Genomic DNA, 25,209 nt, shown 5'->3' on the forward strand with positions numbered 1-25,209 from the left:
TGAAGATTCTAAGTATTTTTTAATTATATTCATTGCGCATAAAAATTTAATTGATTATTCACAAAGGCAATCCCGTAAAATATAAAGTATTTTATTTGTTACAAAATATTTATAACTCGCTTGGAATCGTTTTGATATCGAAGGTACTAAGATCTATAGATCCACGAGTATCAGTAACTACTCCAGTTACCTAGAAAAAGAAGAAAAAGTAAAATATAATATGATTAAGAGATTCGGCTTTAAATAGATAATATATTGCTGTAAACGAAACTTTGCGAACGAACCATTTCTTCGAAGAAGGCCGTATGACTAGGCTTCTCAGAATATCTCTCGTACTGATCCAGATTGTCTTGGAGTTTCAGAGGAAGACTATCATAATTCTGAATTATAATAGCAAGAATTTGTTCTTCCGTCGGCGTTGACAAACTTTCCTTATGTAACCAGGCGGTTATTTTTGGTGGGAAGTGATTTGCTATATCTCTCATGTTAACCAATGCATTTGTCAATTTAAGGGCATGCTCCTTATACTCGCATGATTCATTCGTGGAATATCTAAGAGCTGAAATCAATTTTAAATTTTGTAATTATCACAGCAAATTAATTATTAACAATTTTTTAAACTGATCTTACCCATAGCATGGAGATTAGTGAAGATATGCCTCATCCGTATAATTTCATAGAACAAATCATCATAACTACTTGGTGAGGATAGAAATGTATCGCCAAAAGTTATAAAAAGATTTAAAATATTTACAACCTAGTATATATAGAGAATTTATATTACGTCATCCCGCAATAAATGGTGACAAAAATAAAACTAATGAGAAAATTTTACCTGAATAGCCAAAGGAAAAATATTCATTTTTTTAATCAAAGAATTTTCATATGTTGTTAAAAATTTCAGCAAATTAATCAAAGCTGTCCACAAATTTTTCCAATGATAACCGAGCCTAATACCACACCTTTTTTGATAGCAGAGTAATCTTTGCAATACTCCGATACACCGATGATATAGTTCGAGAGGAAATGCTTTCATCATATGCGAAGTGATGAATTCCACAAGCAAATCTGTTATATAGATCAAGTGACTTATGTGAATTAATAAAAGTTATAAGAAAATATATACCTAGTAAAGTAGCAGCCAAAGGTTGAACAGGCGCTACTTTATCCTGTATTTTTCTATGATGCATAGGCACTCTATGAAGTTGCACTCTGAATGCTAAGTTAGCATCATGCATTAAACTATTGGCATATTGATCTTCGGCAATGCAGTTCAGTATAAGGAAACATAATTTTACGTTGTTCATTATTGCATCTGTACTGATAACTTGCATAACTATAGAACTGAAAAAATATGAAAAACTTATTATAGCAACCAAAGCTCTTAAACAAAGTTTTACTGCTATAAAGATTATATCTTTGGAGATTAAGATTTTATAAAATAAATCAAAACTTTTTTTTACCAATACTGTAAAAAGGTTGCCAATAAATTAAATGGCTGCGTCATTACATCAGGTGTTTGGGAGGAGGAAGAGGAAAGAGATTCCTTGTTCACCACGTTTGATCCGAGAGTATTGTTCGGTGAAGGTGGGGCACTGGTATCGCTTTGGGTATAAGCCAGAGTGGTAACAAAATTACGATTTAAATGAGTCGCTTCATACAATGCTAGTAATAAAGCATTGTTAGCACGAACTTGTTGAGTCTTGGTTTCCTCCTCTCCAATAAACATGTTACCAACTATACTTGTTAACGACGATAACCAGGATGCTTGAATCTCTATGGGTGGAGAAATAAAAGAAAAAATAATAGTTTTATTATTGCATCAACCTGATCATAAGATGAAAGATGTACCTGCTGCTTTCTGCTGAGCAAATTGTCTACAAAATTTCATTAATGAACTAGATATCACTTGACCGTATCCGTTTAGAGCTAATTCGTCATCCAAAGTGGATAATTTTACGATGTACGGATTAGCGCTTTCGTGCTTTCTGTAGTTGACTAGAAGAGTTATTAACAAAACTGCATCATGTCCAAGTTGATTTCGTGTGCTTGTATCCCTCAATAGCTATAGTATTATATGAAATTAAATTATAATAACTCAAATATTTGAAATATTGAACATTGCATAGAAACATTAACGACAAAAGTCTCATAAGTTCTAAATATGTACATAATGGTAATAATAGTTTAATCCTGTATAAAAGATATAAGATTTCAAATAAGGTTAACTTTTCTTCTTTAAACAGATTTTTATGTTTATTGTTGCACATTCTTGTAGCTCTTTTTTCAAACTTTTATAACACTAGACTGATGTATCATTACTTAACATAAAAATAATTACAAGATATTTAAATTATACTTGAATTAAATAATGATACCTCAAGATATTGTTTTGAAAAGCTCCTGAAAGTAACTACGATAATATGCAGTCTCCATTTAATTACAACATCTGCAATTATTCTCAAATTAATGAAACAATTGAATATATTTTCTTAAGCTGCTGAACTTTTGAGTTTGACATGAAATTTCAAAAAATGTAGGTGTTTCTAAAATTTGTACACATCTTGTATATATTATAATACATAGTATTCATCAAACATATATACATTATTATTTGTATAATAATTTTATTTTTATACTTACTTGTATCAATGACTCGAATACGCTATTAAGCATTAAGTATTCCAATAATGTATTTTGACTTATGTCATCCATACCAGTTACAATGATTAATAACAATTTCAAACATAGTTCTTTGAAAATTTTAGCATATTCCCCTTTGAAAATGATAAAATTACTTAATAGCAATGGGTTCAAATGGATCTCACATTTTCAAATGTGATGAAAGGAATTCTTGCTTATTAATATTACCTGTGAGAAAGCTATTACAATGCTGCATCAAAGTTGTCATGCGTTGTTCTGCAGAATCAAAGCCAACCAAAATATCTATTAGATTAAACCCACAATCCCCTTGACTAGCTTTCTTATACATTGACTGAAAAACAGCAGCTAATGTTTGAAGTGAGTGCCTAACTCGAAGTAAATTCTCATTGACCAAAAAGTCCATGCAACGACAAACCAAAGCATTTAGATTTTCCCTACTGACGTTCAATTGCTCAGCTGTCATATGTATAATTTCACTTTCAATGTGAGAAACCTAAGAAATATGTATATATCTTTATATATATTAGAAATATTTTAAAAACAGATATAAGATTCAGTTTTCTCATACCATAGGCTTCAAAAGAAATAGTTCGTCCCAAAAATTTGGGTCATTTAGTGTTACATCTTCTCCTTTAAAAAGGCTTTCATACATGGAAACTATCTTTCCTTTATGCTGCCTTTTGGAGCCAGAGCCACTTCGTTTACGTGTAGCCATTGCATTTGTTATTTAATTTCTATCATTACCTTTATCTAAAAAGGGTTTGTTTAAAGATCTGTAAAAAAGCATATTTGTGTAAAATTGTTAATGTTTACTGAAATTAAAGTATAGCATTATTAATTCAAATCTTTACATAATCCATATAGAAAGTGATTCTCAGCAGATTTAAGTAAAATTTTAGAAAGAAGTCTAGTTTGACATATTAACTGTAATGTACAACAGAGTTTAACTAGCTGCATTTAAGTTGTATATGACAAAAAATTTATATATTAAATTACAAGAAATCATTGTATTTTATTTTTTATCAATAAGTGAATTTACTCTTTTGAAAGTTTCAAAAGATTAATGTTTCTTCGAATGGAGATGGGCCTATAATAACCTTAAAGGGCTTCAAGCTGAGTTTTTCCTCAAAATTTCATTTAAATCTTCTGAGAACCATTTTACATAAGGTTTATCTGAGAATCTTTAGTGACGATCGCTTCGCACAAATGTAGCTTTAGAATTTTTAATTTCTTTTAAAGGATAAATACAAATATAAATATAAGTCAATAAATCCAATACTGTCAAAGTTTTGCTACCTGTCTGTAGCAGAGCTAGGTAATACTATAGTATATTAAAATATAATTCGTACCGCCAGTTTTACTGCCAAAAAATAAAACGCATTTCCACTTCCCTAAGTTTTAGGGTGTAATATACAAAAATATGTTCAAACTTTGGTTACTAACAATTGAAATAAAGTGATTTGCAATAATAATATTTGTTTAACAATTAAAAGAACTCTTTCATATAAGGATGACAGGGATGAAAGGCCTTGGCATCCACCCATCGTTCAGCGCCATCATTAATTTTCGTACGCAGGGTGTCACCACTGTCAATAGTGTGGGTGGGTGGGGATAAGTACGTAGAACGAAAAAAATCATATTTAATTGGTTAAAAATAATTTTTCCTGCGAAATTGTCCAATTCAGATGCTTACATTTAATGTTTTGTTGTACAAAGTTTTCGTTGTACGGAGGTTGAGATTCCTGTACGGTCGGTATGTACGCAGATCGCAGACTTCTCTTACTTGACGTTAGATTTTTGACGCTGCTCTTTGGCGACCTCTGTAATGCTGGGAATTGCAGATGGTAACTGAAAAGCGATCGGTAAATTTTTTGGAAATGGATTGTTACCGCCAGTTATTCCTATTATTGAAGCTAGTAAAGATAGAAGGGACGTGAAGGGGGTAGTAATATAAATTATATATGAGATATACCTATTGCTATTAGCGAACGCGGAAAATATTTCAATATACGCGTATATTGGTTAAATAAAGGAAATAAGGAAAGAGAAGCTTAATTGTGAGTGTACTAAATTAAAGTATCTAATAGTTTATTTTTTTGGTGCTCGTATCACTGCTATAAACAGTTAAAAAGTTCCTGTGATTTGGAACTTGTTGGTCTTGATGCTGCATAATATTCTGTCGTGTGGGCAGTCAATTCGGATACCTCAAAATCGTCAACTGCAACTATAGGTACGCAATTCATACTAAAATTTATAGTTATTAGTGTACTTAAAGTTATAAAAAGTGAAACATTTGATAGCTATCAGTTAATGTAAGTAAGGATCACGATCAAAATATCAAATGCAGAGTAGAATGTATATTTAAATTCAATAACTAATTAAGATTTTACACGCAGCCGTTTAAAAGGTGTAAATATTACCTGCCTACTTTCATTTACATCTAATTAAGGCAACTACGATTTCATAATGTGATTTTATTGCAATAATTAAATCAAAATTCTGGAAAAGTTAGTCTGCGCAAACAGCCCTATGTAGTACGTCGTAGATATCATGGATGGATTCACAATTGCCAGTAAGCACGAAGTTTAATTTATAAATGGCCGATATTGCTCCAGTAATACATTGGCAATAGATCTATTAATAAAAATCAGACATTCGTGCTGGCTGGGAAGCTTATGCAGAGATTTTATTTATCGACAAAGTGGTATGGTTAGCTTGTATGTGTTGAGAAGGAATGCTGGACAATAACTGGATAATCACAGAATACATGCGGAATCCATTTCAGTCATTGAAGAAGAGGAGGAATGTGAGGAGTACCATGCACATGATCTAAGTAGTATATGTAGTATACTTTCTACGGTTCCAGAGTGCATATTGGTACTTCGTAAAAAGTTCAGAAAGCGCAGCTAACATGAACAAACCTTTTATACTTGTACCATAGATACTCTGGGAAGCTATTGGCATTATCTCAACACAGAAAATAGTTAGCCAAGTGTAAAAAGGAATAACGAATTTCTTTTGCTAAAGTTTTATATTTTGCTATTATAACAAATTAAAAAAAAATTGCGAATTGCACTATTAGATAATTTTTTCTTTGAATTAATATGGACAAAATGTGTATATCAATATTAGTAATCTTCCAGATGTTATTTAATAACTAAACAAAGAATCACATAAATTTCTCGTCAGCGACTGTACTCTACAACACGGCTGTGATGAAACATTTCCTCGAGACCGCCCACACCGAGAGGTATAAGATCAAGCGGAGATGTATTTCATCATCAGTATAGTATCTATATAGTCAGAGAATAACACTATCCTCAAACGTTTCCTTTGTATAGTAAGGGCCTTATTAGATTCGCTCGATCAATATTGCCTATTGAAAAACATTCAATGTACTTTTTCGAGGATTGTGTTACACTTTTTTTTTCATTCTTGAATAAATAGAGAGGACGAGGTGGGTATGGTAGGGGGAGAAGAAACTTGTGGCAACAATTAAGTCAGACTATTTCTTTATGCAGCTACTTGTGTTATATTATGGTTTGTGCTTTTCAAGTTTATTTTATTATATCTATTCCTTGTAAAACATCGTTATTCATATGCTCTTTCAAGAATATCAACATCTATTTACATCGAAACTATTTAACACTCATGTACAAATATTATATATATACGCATCTATATATATATATATATATATTATATTATGCATTATACGAAGAGTACAGGAAAAAATAAGCTGATCAAAAAACACAAAAGTTGGACCTTTATTTTGCACTAGTCTGCAGCTTTATATACTTTCACTTCTGCCTTTTAAATATGTTATTTCATTATGTTAAATAAACATTACATGCATGCATGTGCAAAATACAGAGAATCCTTATTTTTCATAACAACTATTCATTGCAAATTGTTAAAAGGTAAAAATTGAGTTTTTTGAAAATTCGTATTTTTCCCCGTAGCCTCAACACATATTATTTATTATATAGTATAATGTATACTGTTTACTGGGTGTAACGAAATTCACGTATTCCTTGGAAAATAGAGTCGAAAGTATTGGATGGAAAAAGGATATAATGGATAATAAAGGAAGAGCAGATAACGAATGAAAATTTTGAAATTCGTCTAATGTGAAATTATAATCAAATTCTGTGATTTGTCCAAACCTGTTACAGAGTAAACGAAGTCGGAGTCGAGTGAATTGTTCAATCTTTTAATCCTTGACTGCTGACTATTATCCATTCGGTCTTTTTTTGATAGAATTTTGCAACACCCGGTATACTTTATTAAAATACAGGATGCTATCTGAATAAATGTTAAGGCTTGAAAAAAAAGAGTAATGTGACTCGGTCGTTTGGTGTCGTGTCAAGTGGAGGTCCTGTAAGGGGCAGTTCCATTTTATTTGGATTAATCTATTGAGAGAGAAATACACCTAGGTCCAGGAAAAACCCTCTCTTAAACTGGAACTAAAGTTGTATAATTCATGTGACACAAACTGTACCATTTTAACTACGATCTAACTTTGATCAAAGTAATTGTCTTGGACCTTGGATGTGTTTTAGACTAATATTTCTTATACGAAAAGAGTTGTGTTGTTCATAAATATAAAATGGCGGACATGTAACCAGAAGTAGCCGCTAATAACACAGAGTAGCGTTATTCATTCTTCTGCTTTCGACATCTTTCTTATTTGTTTAACAATTTTCTAATCTATTTATATAAGATGAATTACAGCCAATCTATGTTTTTACATTCGATCACGTACTACGTAATTTCATCATCTTTCCCACAATTTTACACGTTTAAAACAATATTAAAACTTCTCTCGGTTGTATTTGGTCGAGATGACAGTATGATTTATTTAGAAATTCCAAAAACTTAAAATCCAGAAGCTTGTGTTTAAAATTTGAACAAATATACCTATTGAAAGTAGACGGGCCATTTTAAGAAACAGAAAACTTTCATTTGGAAGTGGGTAGCACCGTAGAGTTGTACGGACCGACGCGCGACGGATGGAAAGAGCTTTTATTCTCTCCATCTATACCTACTTTGTTTTATAATATATATATGTACTATATGAAAATCACTCAGAGAGCCTTTGTTAATATTTAATTATTAACAATAATTTATTTTCAGTATGCGCGATCTCATCTGTCCGTGATTTCCGGTGTTTGTTATAGTCATTATTACTCCGTTGCATCAGATAACATCCTGTGCTGAAATTTTTGGTGCGCGTGTCAATTAAGTATACTTAACATATTTTAAGCGCAATTCATTTCACGAATTTCATAGAAATTTTGTTGATTCTTGATGTGTACACATATTGAATATGATTTAAAAGAGCTGAAAGACTATTATTATTGATTCAACCCTCTGTGGGTCCGCGCAACTTTCAATACTCTCTACGCTATACCTATATTGCTATAGTATAGTATTATCCATAGAGGACTAATACGATAAGATAGAATTCGATAGGAGGATAGTGCAGCAGGATTATGTTTATGTATAATACTATAGCAGTAAGTAATATATAGTACCTTTTGTAGAGAGTAGTGGACCAGCCACGGCAAACACAATGACGTTAAAGGTGTATTAGATTTGAATAGGACTATAACATTAATTTAGAATGGATGGTATAGTATAGTTTGACAAACTAATAAATAAATTTATCGATGAAAACTACGCATGCGGCACGTAATAGAAGATCACATATTCTACTAAACCATCGATTTTTAGCAAAATTAGCTTATACATATATGTATATATATATTTATTTCCTTATTATTGGAAGAGATTTACACAAGTTGCTCTATAAGTTATTCGAGTAATTACCGCGTAAGTCAACTGCGTCTAAAGAGTAATAATAGTATTTTATAAGTATAGGATAGATAAGAGATCTTTGGAAATTAGACACTTACGTGAGGATGAACATTTGTATATTTCTCCTCCCATGTATACTATGTATATTAATATTAATTCTTTGTGCAAAATTTGTAATACATGGCAAAAAGGAGAGATAAGAGAGAGAAAGAGAGACAGACAGAGAGACAGACACGGAAAGAATTATCAAGGCAATAATTTTCTTAATATCCGAGAAAAATATAGAATTTATTCCTAATCTTTCCAAAAGGATAATCAACTTTTTAATTCATTCTCGAATGCTCTCAAGTCAAGCGAAGCAATAACGTTTACCGCTCTTGGTCAGATATTTACCTAGCGCCGGATGATTCGCGATCGATTTATACAAATTTTCGATCAAGATCAGCTAATATTTCTCTCCGTGAGGTTGCTTAATAATCTAGGTTAATAGTAATATGGTATTATCATTTTACATGCTGTTTCGGAAGATGGCGTTTCATGTGCAACGCGAGATGATCGCTTCTCGCGAAGGATCGTTCGCATACCGCACATTTGAAAGGTTTGGCCCCGGTATGCTTCCGATAGTGTCTCGTTAATTCGTCGCTTCTGGCGAATCGCCACTCGCACTCTGGCCACTGACACTGATAAGGCTTCTCTCCTGAAACAGAAGGAAAAATGTCGGGAGGATGTAGTAGCGCGTTTGAGATTTTCTCGGAGGAGAAAAGCGCTCGATGCTCTTTACGATAGGAATAGTACATAAGAGAGCTGCAGTGGCTCTCTGGATGCTTCGCTGCTGCAGCCTGACCTTTAACTGTATCTACATGCCGCAACGCTCAGCCAGTATGTAGTGCTAGTGCACTGCGCTCACCTGTGTATTCTAGCGCAATCATGCGCCTAGCTTCGACCAGGGAGGAGTACAGAAGCAATGGAGGAAAGAACAGAGAGAAGATACCGCGGTCGCAAAACTAGCCAATACTCGGTAGATTGGCTCCGTTCTTACATGACCGCACGAAACAATCGGTAAAGGTAAGCGAATAATATGCAGGTTCTGAAGAAGGAGTATGCCGCTTTTTGGTCTCTCGCTTATATATATATGTATATGTCATTTGGAATGGTCTCGCTTGTGTATATTTACCGGTATGTATACGCTGGTGCGCCTTGAGATGCGAGCTCTTGGTGTAAACCTTTGTGCAGCCTGCAAAAGAGGAGGAGATGTAGCGAGGATGAGAAGCATATTGATGCAGGGGATGAAGATTAGAAGGAGGAATGGTCAAACCTATAAAATCGCAATGATGCACTCGTCGTTTCTCCAATTCCGGGTTGTTTCTTCGATTGAACTTGGCTGTGATGGACGAGGCCTGTATTCGGTGATGAGACGGATTTAGTAGTATGTTGGCCTGAGGGTACGGTGGAGGAGGCGTTCGTCTGGGAGGACCCGGTGCGATCGGTGAGCCAGGATCGGAAATCGGTGGCGTCAACGGGGAAATGTACATTAATCTGTTGATGGAACCGTAGAGCGTCGCTGTTGTATTTCCTGCTTGCTGCTGGTGACTCGTTGCGACACCGTGATGACTGTTGCTGATGCTGTTCCCATTGTTTTTCTCGTTTGTATTGTTGTTGTTGTTGTTAACACCGTTGCCACTACTACCATTTACATTATTTACACTATTGTTATTGCTGCTGTTTTTACTATTATTGTTACTTTTATTTATACTATTATCGTTATCGTTATGGTGGTGGCGATGGTTGCTGTTACTACTACCACGGCTGCTGCTACTAGAATTAATATCATTACTATTATTATTTGCGGAACTATTGCTATTAGCACTAGCACTACTGCTATTGTTTGTCGAAAAGTTCTTGAAGACCGACGCGTGTTGAGGCGAGAAGACCGACGGAGAGTTTGAATTGGGAGCCTCCAAGAGGTGGAGGGTCGGGTGTGCCGAGAGAGGTGGCTCCGTCTTGATCTCGATGGGGGAGAGAAGTGGCGACGGCGACGAGGAGGACGACGATGAGGACGTGACGTCCCCGACGGCGTTCTCCAGCTTGACGTTCGTGCCGAGCATGTCCGCGTTCTCCGGGTCCAATTTTTGGATGCTCGACGTGATGTCTTCCCACAAGGGTGGTCGGAGGAAAACGTCGTCATCACTGCTAGCCGGCTGACTCCTCGACGACACGAAGCTCACCTGGGGCCTGCATATGGGACCACCCCCCACCTCGAAGAAATCCTCCATGTGCATCGTCGAAGTTTCTCTATTAGCGTCCTTTTCAGACTCATCTTCCTCCAATTTCGACAGTCGTTCCAAGTCTTGTCTGCACAAGAGCGTATCTAGATCCGTTGTCTGCTGAAAAGAAAAACACGAGGGATCAGTCGGATTGGACAATTTGGAGATGAGAAAAAACAGACACACTGTGTATATACTACAGAGTGGATATAGCAGAGAGCTTATCAAGATGGGCGAAAGAGAGGATAGTTGGAGATCGATCACGATGGGACAGTGCAGCCATGCTGTTTCTGGTGCTGAAGCGTAACGCGCAGAAGCGTACTCGCCGAATCAATCTGTGGCACAGCCACACCCCCTGACCTAAGGCCATCTTATTTTACGATAAACGTTCTAGAAAATGTCGCGCTATTTCTAATCCATAATATGCTTTTAGCTTCTTCTCGCTCTTCCTCTTCCTCCTCCTCCTCCTCCTCCTCCTCCACCTCTTCGTCTTCTTTTCAGTTGTAGAACAAACGAATTATTTTCCACACGAGTATATACTATAGTATTATCATTGTTCTTAAATGGATTTCGTAAGTGGATTGGCATTTGTGATGTAAGTCGAGCTACACTGACCTTTAAACAACTTTCTTTAGGCTACGCGTGACTTGATCTTAGAACTCGGCTCCTTCGCTCACTCTGCTTCGATGTACTAACACTTGTACCGCACATTACAACGCTAAAAGTGTATCTGTGTAATTCATGTGCATATCATTATGCCAATTCGATAGATCACTCGTGCGCTTTGCATGCTCCGTGCCAGATCTTCTCGGCAATAATACCGTTAAAACAACTAATTGCAGATTATTCCACCTTTCTTCAAAATGCGTTCATTCCTGTAATAATAATAATAATAGTGTCCGCAGACAGATCCAAGCTATCAATCGGGCTTGCGGCTCAAAGCCTATAATTCGTATATGAAATAGTGGAGATAATCTGCGTGAGACAATGCAAAACAAATGACGAAATTGCACTGTCCTCGACCGAAGCTTTCAACGTATATTGAGAGGATGCGACACTCGCTTGTACGAGGGAGAAGGAGAGAGAGGGAGAGAAAGAACGCCGAGAGAATGACACGCGTTAAGATTTTACCGTAACCACAGGCCACGAAATTTATGCTCGTGGACCTACCACGCGCTCTCATCAGTCAGACTTAAAGAAATCTTATAAATATGTAGCGTGGGGTGGGACTGGAATCATCCTCTCTCGATATATAATAGCCTCGGTAATGTTGTATTTGTATACTGCTGCCTCAAATTCATTTTAAATCCACGTTAAATTTAAAGAGGAGAGAGAGAGAGAGAGAGAGAGAGAGAGAAAATTACTTAATGAATATGGACATGCAATGCATTATAGAGTATTAAAAGACACGTGCGCGCGTGGGCACGTCTCTTCCTTGCCACGGCATCGCTGCAGGGAGCACGCGTCAATTGTCATTCTTTACTTTGTACTTGTGTGCTATATTTCTTCTTATAAAACGCCTCGAAATTGAACGGAACGGAACGGAACTGGTTCGCCTGCCACTTCGTCATCGATCTTATTGTTACTTTGCCGTCTCACGCGATCTGCACATCCCAAGGATCCACTCCCCTCGTTATTAGATAGCACGTGCTACCTATAACATTCGGCTAATGTAAGTGCATCCTTAAAACGCACAAATCGGGATAATTTCTCTCTCGTTGACACGCCGCAATACAGAGAAAAATACTTTGCTCCCTCCGAGTTAGGTTATGGTACCGTCCTATGGTATACCGGCACATTAGCGTGATTACACAGAGTCAGCCGGAGATCCTAGATCCCCTTGTAATTTGCACCTGGTGTTGCTTTGATTCTATCACTAAAGAGATGGTCGAATAATAAACCAATAACCAACAGAATACACCTCTCCCTCTCCCTCTCTCCAACGATCGAACATTTCTTCTTGCTGCGCGTATGTTGTTATTGCTATTATTATTATTGGCTACGCCGAAAACGTTCCAATGTTGACGAAAGTAAAATAGTAGTGAGGCTGTTCCGGTCGGCGTATGGCGTATCGTTACACACACGCAAACACACGTGGCTGACTATCGTATAGCATACTACCACCTATCGCCTAATATAACTCGAACCCCAGTAAAAGCGACGACCCCCGCTAATGCACTTTTAATTAATTAAACGAGCTGATGGCTCTCGAGATCCCTTTCTCGAGCAAGCTCGTGCCGACCTCGCGTGTCTCGCCTGCTATGGCGCGGTGAGGGTAGGTGCAAACTCTTAACCATTAACGATACCTACTAATGTATCTGTATATTTACACCGAGAACAATTTTCCTTATTATATTATGTATATGCGAAAGAGAAAAAAGTTTCGATATAATTGACTGATTTACGGCCGCTATGCATATACCGAATATTTACGAGGACCGCTAATTAAATGGTTTATAGCCACGACTAAATATGAGAATTTTTCTATTCAATTAGATACGGTGTCCAGGGGATGCTATTTCCAAAAGTGTAGCTGTATATATACATATACTGCAAGGCGGCCTCGCGAGATGCAGCACGATTAGAATGAATGGCCGTTATAAATCACAAACATACACACAAACACACACGTACACAGTCACGCAGGGCAAGCCTGGCTCCGTCCGGCAAGTCAGGTAAAAATCTCTGCAAGATACCAAAACTCGACGGAAGAAAAGAGAGAAAAACGGATGAAAGAGCATAAGCTCCAATCAGTTTGACTAGATGCTATTTATGCAATATGTAAGCAGCAGCAGTGGTGATTTTTGTCTTTTCTTATTTTCTGCCAAAGACTGAGCACAGTCTATGTATATAGAGAGACTGTAGATAGGCAATGAAACGGCATGCGGCATGGAGAGCGCTCGCTGCTCACATCACATTCTAGGCTATTCCGCATTCTGTTCCCCCTCCTCCGCAACAGTATACCGAGTCACTGGCTAACCTCTGCCCGCCTCTCTACCGTACCAGCTTTTTCGATATACACGCCTTTCAGCTGGAAAACTTGTTATAGTAGTCTCTTAAAATCTCGAACGCAGTATAGAACAATTAACTCGGATTTCCTCCTACTCTCGAGCAAAGATCGCAATAATTAATTATTATGCGTGCGGACATGTGGATGGCAATGAAAGTGACAGCCAGTACTACGAGTTGCGCGCAGCCTGTAAAGCATCTAGAACTAGTCGCAAGCTCGCGAGAAGAAAGAAGGATGTTTTCTGCTGCTTTGGATTTTCGATAACACCGGGCAAACACGAAACCTGCGTAATGGCAAACAATTTAATCTCAATGTGACATTGGCCAAAGGCGTAATATCTAGCCAATACTATATCTTATTTCTTAAGTAAATTTCTATGTATTATACAGATATGTTTGCGCCAGATAAGCCCCATTCGTCATAGCTAGCAAGTACAGGCGCTCGATCACTCACTTTTCTTTCATCTTTCGTTTTATCCGTTTCTCTGTAGAAACCTTGCGAGAGAAATGCTGCGCGCCATCTACTTCTCATGCATTTCACGATATATGTACAGCATATGTATACAGCAGCGACGCTTACACGATTGCTAGGCAGTCCAGGAACACGTAGAATGCGCGTTGCTACGCATCTTAAAACTCGAGTTGTGCGCGATTGACGATTTGACAATTGTAAGAAGCGCAGTGCCTCCGCCTCGTCTCACCTCGGCCCACCTCGGCCTCGGTCGACTCAGGACTCAGTCAGTGAAAGGGGCAAGGGTTCCCCGGGGCGCCGCCGCCGTGAACGGATGATAACGGTATTACATCGCGCAAAACAGCTTGCCTCTGCACGCTGTGAGCTGTCTCGTCTCTCTGCCTGCCTGCCTGCCTGCCTATGCGCGCACCAGCCTCAAAATATCATTCACAGTTATTACATTTGCAATGTTAATCCTCTTCTTTCCTCCATCCAGAAAATCTCATCGCGTTTCATTCAAATATCATCTTCGGTATTTGCAGAAAGTTCCAATAGGTGGAACCCGTGTCGAGCGAATAACGGTTATGTCGCTGCTGCTGTTGGTGCCGCTGTGTTTATTCCTTTGCCCTCTCAACTCCGAGAAGACCGACAAAACAAGTATATAGGTAATTCGACAAATCAGTTTCTCCATATAATACACATGTATACACAGAACCTATCAGAATAAACGATGGGCGCGCTCAAGTTTTTCATGCTTCGTGACGCGCATCATACCTGTTTCCTATAGTATATATAGTAGATCGGATCGGATCGCTCGCTAACCGTCGAGACGCTTAATAAGCATAATAATCACCATGAAAATCTGTGCTCTTTCCTCGAAGCCGATATAACCTAATTATCTCCCTCTCCCTCTCCCTCTCTCTTTTATAAAGCATTATTAGGACCCGCTGAGCAAATCTATTACTACATGGCAATCCGTCAACAATAAGTCTGTCTGCCTCCACTCTCGGTACTTAATGACCGTGGAGGAAGAGGAAGTGGCTGTGCGATGGGTCGAGCATTTTCTAGCTAATTTCCCGAGTAAATTGTCCGTAACATTGCTTTGGTGCCTGCTGCACTCGGTTAAACTAGCGACTGCGTATCGATGTGTGCCAATATGCCAATAAGCACATCTTCCACACTATACACTCTTCGGTTTGCTGCTTTTTTTTCTTCCCCGTTTTAACTGTGTAACTACTCAATGAGACATTCTACACTATATATGTAGTATAATTAGGCTTGTCCCCCATTCCAACGCAAAGCAAAATAATCATCGGAATGGTAATCATACGCAATTCAGTACGCAGGCCGGTGAACCGTGGAAATGGTTCGTCCGTCCGGTGATCGTTTCATGCCCTTTCTGCTTGCCCACTATAATCGTGGATTTCCGTCCGCTTATTATCCCTTAGTGTCTTATACACATTACACATTTAGCTTTTACACTGCAATTATCAATTAAACTATAGTCTATTAAAACACAGCCACGAACAATTCAAATCGATTGAGAGACTCTCTGAAGAGCAGGTATACTAAATATATATATATATATATATATTATACATAAACACATAAGTTTGTGGAATTCTCAAGTTGTTCGAGTTATCAGAATGCAAATAAAGAATCATACACGTAAAAGCTTGACGAGTCTTCTTTGCGTTCTTGACCGCAGCAGTGTGAACCGATCGAGAAGCGGAAATATTTCCATTTCCCTTCAACCGGTTAATATTTGTACTCGCCCACGCTTATTTTAGATTCAGGTACTACATTCAGTCTCTCTCTCTCTCTCACACATACGCGCGCACACACACACACACCACTCTGCTTACCAAAACTTTGTGTATCGGAAGAGTTCGTAACGGTATCAAAAACCGGTTACCAGTCGAGATCTAATCACCATTGTGTGCGTGCATTCGTGCGCGCGCGAGAGTTGGTGTGTGTGCGTGTGTACGAGCGCGCGCGCGCGCGCGCGGATGCATGCGTAGAGGGAATTTATTGTGCGAAACATTGCTACGATTGATGCATGCTAAAAAAATATTGCTCTTGGTAAAGGAGAGAGAACGAGTGGAGGTAAGACGTAAAAGAGACGCGTGTGCCGGACGGACGATTGGACAAAGTGTGTATGCGTTAGAGGTAGAAAGCGTACGACGCCGGCGTCGCTATCAAAGAACATATTTACCCTGTAAACATTGAAGCTTCATATGGGAAAAAGCCTGCCACGGGGAGAATATAGAGTCGAGTTCTCTTATCTCATAGCTTTATTACTTATGCGTGTACATAGAATTTTAAAGATGAGTTTTTCGAGAGACGACTGACCTGCATCTGCAGCCAAGAGTAGTCGATATAGGCTGTGGTCGTCGGCGGGACTGCACCCGCGACGGTGGGTGTACCGGAGGAGATCTGTTGCCAAGAATCCTGCCCAGTATCAAGAACCGTCGCGAGTCCATCGGGCTGGCCTCGATCGGGTACTATTTGATCGGCATACTGATAGGACGGTTGAATGGTCGGTTGACCAGCACCAGCACCACCACCAGCACCACCACCACCACCCGCTGGATGAGGATGCTGCTGAGCCCCCGAGCCGGCATTAGCGGGTAAGCAGCACACGCTTACGTCCATTCGTGGTGGCGTCGCCGAATCGTAAAACCGTTGTTGCTCCGGCTCAAGCTGTTCCCAAGTCAACCTCCCAAAGCTCCAGAAACCTCCTCGTGGAACCATTCAATATTCTATATCCGTTTGCCGCGCCACGCCGTGTCCTTTCTCTATTCTACTCTAGTATCTCCTCTCCTCGTGCGCTACTAAACAATAACAGGCAAAAATCTCCACATGTATCTGACTAGACATTCGAACTGAGGTATTGCAAAGAGCGATAGTACACTTTGATAAATCAAGCCTCTGGATTTGTCTCAGTTGTCACCGCCACATGTCCAACTTAACCTAGTATAATGCGCGCAGCACTCGCGTCACTGTGATGAAAAACTTGCACCATCCCCCCATCTCTTCTTTCTTCCATGTGACCAACAGAACAGACACGTTGGTGCCGGTACTGCTGTTGTTGTTTTTGCTGCTGCTGGTGATCCATCGAGTCTCAACAAGCTCTTCGGAATCTGCCCTTTGTTGTTATTGTTACTCCTTCTCGTCTCAATGAGCTTTCACGGATCTTTACACTTATCATGGTACACCTCGGCTGTGCTTGTGCGTGTGTAGAGATAAGCTCTCTATTTTCAAAAAAAATGATCATGTCGCTCGATTCACCCGCGCGATGCAAACGCACTTAACTTTTAGACACGCACAAACCCACATACATACACACACACATTACTTTCACGCGAAGCATCTCAACAGCAGCAAAAATATTCACGAATGCACACACTCGTCGTTGGTGAAAAGGAAAACAGTAAAACCTGCCGCTGTCGATACAGCGCTAAACTACAGCAGCGGCTAGGATGCTGCATTTGACGCGTAAAAAACGAAACAAGTCGCTTTGATGAGCGTCGGGAAAATAAGGCCAATGCGCGTTTTCCGTTTTAAAACCGCTTCCCCGTTTTCTCGAAAATCCTTGCAATGTTTAAGCGTTTCGTATAATCATCATTATTCTATTATCGAGGAATTAACTTTTGGAGATGTCCGGTGACAGTTTCGCAAAGATTGATCGAACGACGATATCACCTCCGTCGCGTTACGAGGCGAGGATCAACGCGACACACACAACGTGCACCGATGCCAAAGCTTCTCGCAGTGAGTGAATAGCAAGCAAGCACTGACAGCTCTCTCGCGCGCGCTTTGCCAACCGGTGAGTGGGGGAAGAGAGAGAGAGAGAGAGAGTGAGAGAGGGGGGAGGACCACGAGGAGTCGGAGCTCGGAACTCGGAATCAGAACTGCTCGGAACCGACCGACCAGAACGAGAACCGATCGACAGACTCACACGCGCGCACACACGCGCACACATACCGTTCGACCGAGTCAAGTCACACAATCGAAAAGTCCAAAAGGTGGAATTGGTGTGGAGGTGGAGAAGCCGTGTGTGGGAATGGGAAAAGAAGAGGTTAGGACTCGCTTAGGTTACAGGCTGATAGAAAGAGGGGAGGAGTGGTGGAAATTTAAATCCATGAGGGAGGGGGGAAAGGACTAGATGTTCGCTTATGTAGCTGAGAGAGGAGAGTATAAGGTGGGGTGGAAAAGAGCAACATTCAGCGGCAGACACAGATTCCGGTAGTGGTGGTTGGCAGAGAGTAGAGCAGTCAGTGTAGTAGTTGACAAGTAGAAAGAGTGGGGGCTTGGCTGGCGTTGGCAATGATGGTCTTTGGTGCTGGTTGGGGAACAGTGGGGAAGGGTGGAGGACAATGATGACGAACAAGTAGAAAGGGAGGGACAGACTTTAGGATGATGAATGTAACTGGCGCGCGCAATTTTACTGACGGGCTGTTCGTGCATCGTGCACACCAGTTTGTCGACGGTGTTTCGCAATGATCCTTTGCGCATGCGTAAATGCGTGTCGCCAAGGCAACGGTTCTCAAGTAACTGTTGGGTGTATAGTGTAATACGGAGACACAGATACGACAGATACCAAGCAATGCCAGCGTCCAGCCCTTTCTTTGCTCGTCGTCGTCGTTCGCTTCGCTCTCCTACGCGCTGCTTCTTACCCTACGGCAATGTTCAATTGGAGGTGGCAACTGGCAAGTTTGCTGCTAGTGGCCGGCATTGGAGGTGGAGGACTTACTATTGCGGTGGTGGTGGTAACATCATTGGCAAGAATTCTCTCTCTCTCTCTCTCTCTCTCTCTTCATCTATCTACTTTATCTATAGCTCCTATAATGATACTTAAATAATATTGTAAGTCAGCGCCACTCTCTTCTCCCTCTGCTAGCTACATACAATGTATTTAAGATGAAATTAAATTATGCATATTTGGTACAGTGTACTATTTATAGTTTAGCCAGATTATCATAGCTAAACAAAAAGATCTGATCCTGAGTAGTGATATTCCTCCACGCGTTGTGAAGAAAAGCTTAAGAATCTTTTACTCTCCCCTCAGTCAGTTCTCCTACATCCTACATCGCAGAGATTCCCTTTCTCTTTAGATTATGAAACGCGATTTTCCATGTGGCGCTTTAGCTTTACATATTTTATTATACTATATCTATAGTATAGGTATATATACAGTATATTACGCAAATTACTACGACAAAGTGCAAATATTTCACATGACCTGCACCTGCATGTGAGATCAACTCTTCTCGCATGAACGAAACATTTAAAGATATGATTTATATAATAATAACATTAAAATTCAGAGTAAAATTTTATGTTTCATACTGTTTGTTTCATTTAATAAATATTAAATCATTAATTTAGATTATTTTTTCTCGTACGCACAAGAATATTTATATAGATTGTCAGTTAAAACGCCCCGGAGCATAGATGCAAGAAGACGCTTGTCTCCAAAACTATAAGAGATTTTAAAATTTTACATAGGATTTCTCTGATTACAGATAGTAAGGTGTATCGAAAAGGTCCTATGCAAAATTTTAATATTTCTTATAGTTTCGGAGATACGCGCCTTTTTACATCTACAGTCTGGGGCGTTTTAACTCTGGCGCACCATATAATAAATACACAAGTGTAACACCAGATCAGAAACAATTATCCATTGTATTAATTAAGTAATAGTCAATGAACTTTTTAACAGTTTGGTTAACCGAGAAAGAATTTATATTCGTTCGCGTGGTTAATTAGTAATAATTCTCCAAATTCTTCTATCGCACGGGGTAGGGGGATTTATATACACCAGAGTGGGAGGGAGCTAGAGCTCTCCCCACTAATGGTTACTACACAAACAACGCGACTTATGAATGGAAGTACGATCCTATTGGCTGCTTCTGATAGCCAATAGCTGTTGCCTCACGACCCTTGCTGTAACTATACTACTACATTACTCTAATGGTAGTGGTATGTACAATAGATTATGTACGTATGTGTGTAGTATGTAGCATGTAAGTACATATAATATAGATATACTAGTGTATGGCATGTGAGTGAAGGTGTATGCGAGTGGTGCTTTGCCTGTATAAACTATAAAGTTTAGCGATAGTTGTGTGTAAATACTACGGGCAATTGGGCATAATAATTGCAACGATTCAAACAAGTAATTAAACGACCCACATTGACTAGAATGGGACAAATGTAAATGGGATGCCTTATAACATATGTCCCTTTAAATTTAAATGCCAAATTGAACGAAGCAGTACGACTTTCTGTTATCATACATGCTTGTTTGTTAATACTTGTAATTTATCTAATTACAGAAAAATGACCATCAATTTTACTTCACTATGGTATAGACCGAGTATGCTAATAATAATCTTTTAATAATTTTGCGGCAAGTAATTGATAGGTAATAATTGCTGGTTTAAAATATTCACATACCTGTGTAATAATAAAATACAATATTGACTATTTATTATATTTACAAAGTAATAATCTTTTACGGATGTTGAAATTATAAGGACAATTGTGTTAACTACTTTGGCTAGTTTTGAAAATTTAGGATGGGATTTTTTAATATACATATATTATTTTTGGTTTCCCTACTCCTCAGAGCAAAAATCATTCAAAAACATTTTTTATCTTTTATACCTTAAAAGTAAAAAATACTCAAATGAGATAATGATAAAGTAGAGAAATTTTTTTGCAATAATAATTTAAAAAATCTGGAAAATAGATAGGTAGCTCCAATTTTTGTATTATGCATTAAGTCATTTTGGAATTAAAAAATTAGTTTTACTTGGTGCTAAAAGAATTTGCATTCCAGGTAAATTAATTGGGTCTCATGTTAGTCTCAGGGAGATCCTTTTATATAGGTTTCTTTAAAACCTTTAAAGTATTTAACTGTAAGTGCTACTCTCTTTTTACGCCGATAATTATCTCAATAATTATTAAGAATTTATAATCTATAAGTTTATTATAATTTATTTTTTAGTTCTATACAAAGTATTACTCGCACAATTTTTCATATCCTTTACTATATTATTATTCACATCCAGTATAGCATATTCTCGACCAAAATTTAATTTTTTTCTCATATTTACTCAATTTCCTGTGTATTTACATATTTTGAAGCTATGCTATTTTAATAAACATTTAACTATCAATGGTAACAATTGAAATATGGTTCTGTAACACACATTCCCTGTAATTTTATCAATAATTAAAAATATTGCTATAAAACAACTTTAATTATGAATTAAACCAGTATAAATTAAACAGGTCAAAAATTTACTCGTTATTTATTCATCATTTTTTAATGTTTTTCATCATTCCCAGATATCTCCATATTTATTCTTTGGTTTTGTAATGTTTTCAGTACCAGTTTCAGGCACTTGTTCATCTATATTTTTCCTCCTATTATACAACTTGCTCGAGAAATCTTTATAATCACTGGAAAATAATATTTTTCAAATTGTAAATCACCATTAGAAAAAAAATGTATGCTACATTGTAATGATAGTGTTACCTTTGCTGTTTTTTTAAATAATCTTCTCTGTTCTTTTTTCTCAGCTCATCATATGTTAGTATTCCACTTCGAGCATCAGCCAGATTACTTAAATCTAATTCTTCCTTAACAGGGTATTCAACTACAAAAAACATATTTTTAAATCTCATATGATCAATCGATATAAATCAATTTGTTGGAATTTACTTACATGAACCTGACATATCAGAAGAAACATCAATGCTACTATCTACTTCCTGAGTTTGCTCATTGTTTATAAGCTCAGCATCATCATTAGACTCCGCATGGGGATGGATATTACCTTCTGTAAATCCTTTTTGCAGCCTTGAATTAAAAAAATATAAATGTGTCTATTTTCATGGACAGTTCGAATATAATTGACTTATGAAAGCAATAGTGAAGCCTACCTCTCTATCTGGTACTTGATAGTACTATTTGGAAGATTCATTAATCTTGGAAAGCATACATTGTATGCATAATGTATTTTACATGCTAAATATCCTAAAATGCCTGATGAGGCAACAGTAATTACTTTTCCTACAGGATTTTTTGATGGAACATATCTATATGCAGCATATCCTATAGCAGCAAAAACTATTGCACCAGGAAGCGAGCTGTTGTAAAATGCTTCTTTTTTCATGCAATCTTCAAACACTTGTTTTTCATATTCTGTTAGCTGAATCTGGAAGTCGAAGAAAATTCTTTATAGATATTTTATGAAATAATTTTTTATATTCTAGTATAATCTATCTGTTCAATGAAAAAATTCATTCTTAATAATTATTATATATTTTGCTTACATTTGGTGGCTGATATGAAAGTGGTCTATTAGATTGATAGGGTGATTTATCACATATGCCTGACATACTAGGTATTCAAGTAACTTCCTAAAAATATGAATGTTTTATAAAACTTTTGCCAAACTTTACACTTTAAATGATTGGAGGTTAGATGGTTAAAAAGGTTAAGAATATAAACTTGGTTTAAACTTTATTGTATAAATAGGTTATAATACTTGTGTAGAAATTAATTATTTGTAAAGGCGATTAATATATAAAAATTCTTTTAAGAAAAACCGTAGATAAGTTTTACAAAAAATTCAACGGAGAATGAAAGATCGTTAAACAATAACAAAATTACTTGTGAAATAATATTTATCGTTATTTATCTCCACTCAACAGCACTCAACAGCTACTGTTTGGTCTGTTTGTCGTCTTTAAGTACGGCTTGCGTTTTGCCTAATTTCTAGTTTCCGCACTTTCCACTATGTCGTTGTTGTTATTATCACATGTTCTTCTTCCCTCTTATTTAGTGGCTATTGATAATGCAGTTACTCTATAGTGGAATTCTTTTTATCGATAACTCAAAAAAAGGAAAATTGCAAAAATAAGGTCGTAGACCAAATCGCCGAAAGACATTTTCGCCGAAAGACATTTTCGCAGAAAAACGCTAACTTCAGGCCGGATAAATTGAATCGCAGAAATTTAATACAGATTCCTAAAAAATATTTACTTTTATAATTCAAGTAAATATAATAGATGAATTATGTAATATGGTGCTCTTTCCATTGAATAAAAAAGCAGATATCATTTATATGCATAAGAAATAGTAGGGGTGTCTTGTGAAAGAAGATATGGACCAATTTGGTTAATGTTGTATTCGTATACATTAATCAAGCAGTGACGCGACTTATTAACTGGACGATATTAAAAAGGTAAAAAATATTTCTAAATTTCTTCACCGAGATTATTTTTAATATTTACATATTGATTGAAAATTTGAAACATAGATGAAGCATCAAACATCATCCATTAAAATCAAACATATACAATAGCACAACGGCGTAACTTATTTTTAACAGGATTATGAACGAACAAATTTACGTCTAACAATATACATTTTCACTCTACAACGTTAATTTAATCAACACAAGAATACGATGGTACTTTATAGTTTCTATGTTTGATTATTTTTATAGTATATTACAATTATTACATAGACCTTTATAGATGTTACGAAATATACACTTTGTAAGATAGGACAGGAGTATCGCTCTTGTGATGGGGTCCTATACAGAGAGTAATACAAAAAATTCAAGGTCACCATTTCAAGGTATTCGATGTTTGTTTTAAATATTAGAGAGCCAAATCGAATACAAGGACCATACATAAGTCGTTTCATATATTCTTTATATGTGTTAATACTATCGAAGTCGTGTAATTTTGGGTATTTAAGTAATAATATAGCAATACTGCACGTTTATCTCTGTCTTTTAATGAGATGAAGAACCATATTTTTTCCAATGTATATTCTTGACGGGTGCATATATGAATTCCAGGTATTCCTTTTCCTACATAGTAACAAAGTGAGAATGATGAAAATACATTATAATTGTTTATACTATATATAATTGCATCCATATACCACCTGCTCTTGTGATTCATATGTATGCGTTAAGTCTGCTCCAGGGGAACTTGGGAGGGGGTGTAGGAAATTAGCGCCAAAACAGCCTTGTATGACTGTATGCATGCCCATTATTATAAATGCATATAAATGTATATGTGCAGTTCGTCTTGTCTTGTCTTACCTGCAGCTTGCTTTCTCTGGTCTTTTCTATCTTTATGGTATATAAGAAGAGTACTCTACGGGAACGTTCTAAAGGAAAAATTATCCGACATGTTTTACAAGCGAAAAGTCGTGGAGTCGTCGTGCCCTCAAAGAATTGTCAACGTAATGATTTACGTTTCGTGGCTTCTAATAGCATTTCTGCATTATACGACCACTGCTGCTGCACCCTTAAAGCCGTCCGGTGGGGGGCAAGACGTGTTTATTGATAATTACAGAAACAGCGATTCGACAGAGAATACAACTACCAGTAACGATTTGTAAGGCAATGAAACAGTAAATAAAAATTATTTAGTCTTAATCGAATGTATTCGTAGATTCTTAATTATTTTTCTCTTTATTAAAGATATGTCGTAAGAGCGGTAGTGTACGAGATTGGAGTATTAACAGAAGACGCCGACAATAGTACTACCAATTCAACGAGTGAAAACCCTGCAAGGTACTAATTTTTATTTCAACATATCGCTTCAAAATCGTTATACTAAGATAGAATTTAACTAGTAGTTTGTTTCTGAGATCTTGCTTGTGTGTATACATTATAATTAAAAAAAAAAAAATTAATTTTAGGCACGAAGAAATAAGTATCTCGTTTTATGATCCACCTCATGATGAGAACGGATACCTCAGACTGAACAATTCAATATCTCGATCTATTGAATAACTGTAGTATGTATATAGTATATGTATAAAATTATTAAAGAAGTTGATATGGTACCATATTAGAAAAAATACATTAGAAAATAAATATCCTTTAACTTTTATCAAAAGTGCATCTGTAATACGATATAGGCTTCCTACTAAGCATAAAAGATCCCTATCCCTAATTT

At 37.2% G+C, this 25,209-nt stretch overlaps 3 protein-coding genes and 1 long non-coding RNA gene across 7 annotated transcripts; 1 reads left to right on the forward strand and 3 right to left on the reverse strand.

Moving 5' to 3' along the window:
- Window positions 1-75: 75 nt before the first annotated feature.
- LOC136772425 (armadillo-like helical domain-containing protein 3) lies at window positions 76-4,384 on the reverse strand. Of its 3 annotated transcripts, XM_066725388.1 has the most exons (12): window positions 4,358-4,384; window positions 4,014-4,250; window positions 3,233-3,437; window positions 2,872-3,157; window positions 2,644-2,777; window positions 1,852-2,065; window positions 1,464-1,776; window positions 1,127-1,344; window positions 836-1,068; window positions 631-757; window positions 285-559; window positions 76-190 (listed from the first exon to the last, which is right to left on the reverse strand). In XM_066725388.1, exons 3-12 carry the CDS (start codon window positions 3,377-3,379, stop codon window positions 110-112), a joined length of 2,028 nt encoding a protein of 675 aa, XP_066581485.1. In that variant the 5' UTR covers window positions 3,380-3,437; window positions 4,014-4,250; window positions 4,358-4,384; the 3' UTR covers window positions 76-109. The 3 variants fall into 3 exon arrangements, with proteins under 3 accessions (XP_066581485.1, XP_066581487.1, XP_066581486.1); XM_066725390.1 differs by lacking the exons at window positions 4,014-4,250; window positions 4,358-4,384 and adding an exon at window positions 3,827-3,942; XM_066725389.1 differs by lacking the exons at window positions 4,014-4,250; window positions 4,358-4,384 and adding an exon at window positions 3,762-3,902.
- A 1,312-nt stretch (window positions 4,385-5,696) lies between these two features.
- Window positions 5,697-18,464, reverse strand: LOC136772902 (dendritic arbor reduction protein 1-like). Of its 2 annotated transcripts, none has more exons than XM_066726157.1 (4): window positions 16,561-18,464; window positions 9,800-10,865; window positions 9,659-9,718; window positions 5,697-9,181 (listed from the first exon to the last, which is right to left on the reverse strand). In XM_066726157.1, the coding sequence occupies exons 1-4, from the start codon at window positions 16,960-16,962 to the stop codon at window positions 8,988-8,990; spliced, it is 1,722 nt and encodes a 573-aa protein (XP_066582254.1). In that variant the 5' UTR covers window positions 16,963-18,464; the 3' UTR covers window positions 5,697-8,987. The 2 variants fall into 2 exon arrangements, with proteins under 2 accessions (XP_066582254.1, XP_066582253.1); XM_066726156.1 differs by having other exon boundaries at window positions 9,800-10,868.
- Window positions 18,465-20,762: 2,298 nt separating this feature from the next.
- Window positions 20,763-23,096, reverse strand: asrij (OCIA domain-containing protein asrij). Its single transcript, XM_066725982.1, has 7 exons — window positions 22,898-23,096; window positions 22,558-22,644; window positions 22,165-22,439; window positions 21,948-22,081; window positions 21,758-21,878; window positions 21,524-21,681; window positions 20,763-21,433 (listed from the first exon to the last, which is right to left on the reverse strand). The coding sequence occupies exons 2-6, from the start codon at window positions 22,621-22,623 to the stop codon at window positions 21,558-21,560; spliced, it is 720 nt and encodes a 239-aa protein (XP_066582079.1). The 5' UTR covers window positions 22,624-22,644; window positions 22,898-23,096; the 3' UTR covers window positions 20,763-21,433; window positions 21,524-21,557.
- A 245-nt stretch (window positions 23,097-23,341) lies between these two features.
- Window positions 23,342-25,129, forward strand: LOC136772824 (uncharacterized). The gene is made up of 4 exons (XR_010822515.1): window positions 23,342-23,471; window positions 24,351-24,642; window positions 24,729-24,821; window positions 24,950-25,129. It is a non-coding gene; the product is annotated as an uncharacterized lncRNA (long non-coding RNA).
- The last annotated feature ends 80 nt before the right edge of the window (window positions 25,130-25,209 follow it).

The sequence above is a fragment of the Prorops nasuta genome, unplaced genomic scaffold, assembly GCF_024137725.1.
Source record: "Prorops nasuta isolate Cenicafe-Biocafe unplaced genomic scaffold, Cenicafe_Pnas_1.2 PNAS00004, whole genome shotgun sequence".
In the NCBI taxonomy this organism is placed as follows: Eukaryota; Metazoa; Arthropoda; class Insecta; order Hymenoptera; family Bethylidae; genus Prorops; species Prorops nasuta.